The 3,495-nt window shown below is 39.2% G+C and overlaps 1 protein-coding gene across 1 annotated transcript; it reads left to right on the top strand.

The window, feature by feature from the left end:
* The first annotated feature begins 1,770 nt into the window (after window positions 1–1,770).
* LOC142440340 (olfactory receptor 14C36-like) lies at window positions 1,771–2,751 on the top strand. Its single transcript, XM_075542804.1, has one exon. It carries the CDS (start codon window positions 1,771–1,773, stop codon window positions 2,749–2,751), a length of 981 nt encoding a protein of 326 aa, XP_075398919.1.
* Window positions 2,752–3,495: the final 744 nt, after the last annotated feature.

The raw sequence follows: 3,495 nt of genomic DNA, 5'->3' as shown, positions 1-3,495 counted from the left end.
TGGAGTATATTTTGGTCACCAACTAATTATATATTAATAAGTTCTAATAATAATATACTTACATAGAGATCACCTATATTAATACAATAAATCTGCTGGGGAAACTTTTGATCTTTGACTCCCAATATTACATAGTCATCAGTGATTGAAATGTAAGCCAACGTATACACAGAAATAATTTACACAAGTAGAAATTCTAAAGGAACATGAGTTAATATTATACATGAGTTATACCTGGAACTATGAATGATTGTTTTTCTCTTTTCTATCTTTCTTTTTATTTTTAGCTGGTTTTGTTTTTCTAGTCCTGTCTTTGTTGTTTCTATTATGTCTATTTTTATAAGCTAGGCATGAGAAGCAAACCCAAGGAGAAAACAACAGGACCCATGGTTTTGGGGACACTTGGGGGAAGAAGAGGTGGGGAGAAGGAAGAAGTGGTAAACAAATAAAGTCATGGGTAAGGGAACAACTAGGGACCTAAAATTGAGGGTAAGGAGGGTAAGGAGGGCTCAGAATTCCTGGAAGGGTAGGAACAACCATAATCAAGCTGAGAGGAACTACAGAGAGGCAAATGAGGGTTGGGCTTGGTAGTGGGAAAGGAGGAAAGTAAAAGGGAATAGAGGAGAGAACTAGGAAGCAAAACTATTTATAGAGGTCCAAACATAGACATGCACACCTGTCAATATATTATTAATACATAACCCTGGAGTATTGGTCTATGTACATACACTTATATGGCAATATGTTGAGGTAGTGGACAGACTTTGGGCCTCTACTCACATTTCCCTCAACACAAAAACACTTGGTTGTAACAAACTGGAAATGGGCTGCGCCCATTTTCCCAACATGCTCACTAAAGACAAGCTGGGTGCACAAGTAAACGTGGCGAAGAAAGCAGATGGAGGGTATTAAAATGTATAGCATCTGGGGTCTTAAAAGCTTGAGGCCAAGCAAGTGGCCATATATCAGGCAATCAACAAAGCCCACATAGAAGAAGCACACAAGCCTGTGTGATCATGAGGTGTAGATGGGACCAGGCACCATAAGTCCAAAAATAAACAACCTCATTGAGGTGAAGAAGAGAAGTCAAGGTAGAGACCCAGAGACCATCTAGGGATAATTGGACATTCCAGCACAGAGGTGCTACACAGAAGAAAGACACACCCAGGGGCAGTATAGCACTGACAAAACACAAACCAATTCTCTAGGCCCTTGATCCTTTCTCCCCTCAGCATTATGATCTCAGTTCTACATAGCAAATGCAGCTAGCTTGGCATACATGCATCTGTATAGACAAGAACTTTCAATTTACAGAATTCAGGATACACAAATCCTTCAGAAACAGTAACGAGAGTAAGGACTTAAGGTGGTTTGGAGAAGGGAAGGGGAAGGAAGAGGGGTGAAAGGGAACTTGTAGCAATGATGACAAAATAATGTGCATGCATAGAAATTACCTATATTAATGCAATAAATCTGCCAGGCACACTTTTGATCTTTGCCTCCCAATATTACATACTCATCAGTGATAGAAAGGTAAACCAACTTGAGCCCAACTTATTTTGCTGCCACTCAGAAATAATTTACACAAATAGAAATAATAAATGAAAATGAGTTAATATTATGCTAGTTAATAATAAGAAAGGCCAGATATAGGATATACAATGGATAAATGCGGATCAATTGATGTACTTACTATATTTCTTTCATCCTTTATTTTTTTTTAGGATTTTTTTAAGTGTTTCTCTCAAAGCCCTAAAGAAGTTATACTAAATGTCTAACTCTACCGTAGTGACTGAATTTCTACTTACAGGATTTTCTGATGTGTGGGAGTTCAGAGTCTTGTACACAATGTTATTTTTACTAATGTACTTGGCGACTCTCACAGGGAATCTTCTCATTGTCACTGTGATCATTGTTGACCAAAGACTTCATATACCGATGTATTTCTTTATCCTGAATCTGTCTGTCTTGGACATGTGTTACATTTCTGTGACTGTACCCAAGGCTTGTGTCGTCTTCCTGCTAAACTATAGGGTGATTTCCATAGTTGGATGTGCAGCTCAGATTTTCCTCGTGGTGTTATGTGCTTCTGCAGAGTTGCTGCTGCTCACCATCATGGCCCGTGACCGCTATGTGGCCATCTGCCAGCCCCTCCACTACCATGTGATCATGACCCCTCATGTCTGTGTCCAAATGACACTGGCCTCTGTGCTCAGTGGTCTGGTCTATGCAGGTGTGCACACTTGGAACACCTTCCATTTGTCCTTTTGTCGTTCTAATGTGGTTCATCAGTTTTTCTGTGATATTCCCTCCCTGTTGAAACTCTCCTGCTCTGACACCTCAACCAATGAAATTGTAAATTTTGCCTCTTCAATGATAGTAGGTGGTACCTCCCTTTCCTTCATCACCATGTCTTATGTTCACATATTTTCTGTTGTGCTCAAGTTTCCAACCAGAGGAGAACGAAGAAGAGCCTTTTCCACCTGTGTCCCGCACATCCTCATTGTCATAGTTTTCCTCGGGTCTGGTGCTGTTGTGTATATGAAACCAACCTCCAACTCCTTTCTGACACATGATATGGTCATTTCTGTGTTCTATTGTATAATTCCTCCTTTCTTGAATCCTATCATATATAGTCTAAGAAACAAGCAGATAAAGGAGGCTATTAGGAAAGTTATGAGAAGAATACTCACTTCCTTCCGGAAAATTATCATTATTTCAACACATTCCTATTTTGATTGTGAGAGCTAAAAATGGTTCAAAGTTAATGTTCTGTTCACTTACTAACTTTGGGGGACCTGGATGAAATTGTAACTAACAAAACTTGTATTTATGGGCTGGCAATGAAATAATAGCACACCCTTGATTTTGTTTCCCTTATAAAAATACACATTTCTTGATGCCCATGACTGCTACAGACTTTTCTCTGTTGCTAAATATCTGTTTCCATACTTTCCCACTTCAAGGGAGCCTTGGTTGCCAAAGGTTTACCTGTTAGACTGATAACCAAAAGATCTGTGTTCTAAACTTTCATTCCGTCCACAGAAGAAAAAACTTGGTGATCTGCTCCTCCAAACATTACAGCCTTGCTCCTGTAAATAACATGACCTTGGACTCCCTCTTTAGGGTCCCTGAGACAGAAGTAACTTGATGGCCATGAATATCTACATAATTCAGATAAGCCATATTAGCCTTGTCTGACTTCATTATACAATAAGACATACAATCTAAAATTTGTCATGATATGCAGGTGCCACCGAGTCAGTGTTGACTGAGACCTCTTGTCAGCATGTAGAACTGCCTCAGCATGTTTCATAGCTGTAAAATATCCATGTCTGTAAGCTTTAGTGAAGCAGAATGCCAGATATTTTTCCAGTGGAACTGCTGGGTAGGCTCAAACTGCCAACATTTTTTGTTGGTTTGCTTGTTTAATAGCAGTTAAAGACTTAGTCATTTGAACCACAAAGGCTCTTAATCTTATATTAAGGTAATATG

The sequence above is a fragment of the Tenrec ecaudatus genome, chromosome 2, assembly GCF_050624435.1.
Source record: "Tenrec ecaudatus isolate mTenEca1 chromosome 2, mTenEca1.hap1, whole genome shotgun sequence".
NCBI classification, from domain to species: domain Eukaryota; kingdom Metazoa; phylum Chordata; class Mammalia; order Afrosoricida; family Tenrecidae; genus Tenrec; species Tenrec ecaudatus.
The sequence above is the reverse complement of the archived record's forward strand: the minus strand, read 5'-3'. Positions and strand labels throughout refer to the sequence as shown.

Coding starts and splice junctions, on each gene's coding strand:
- LOC142440340 (XM_075542804.1), top strand. CDS start 1,771: ATGTCTAACTCTACCGTAGTGACTGAATTTCTACTTACAGGATTTTCT.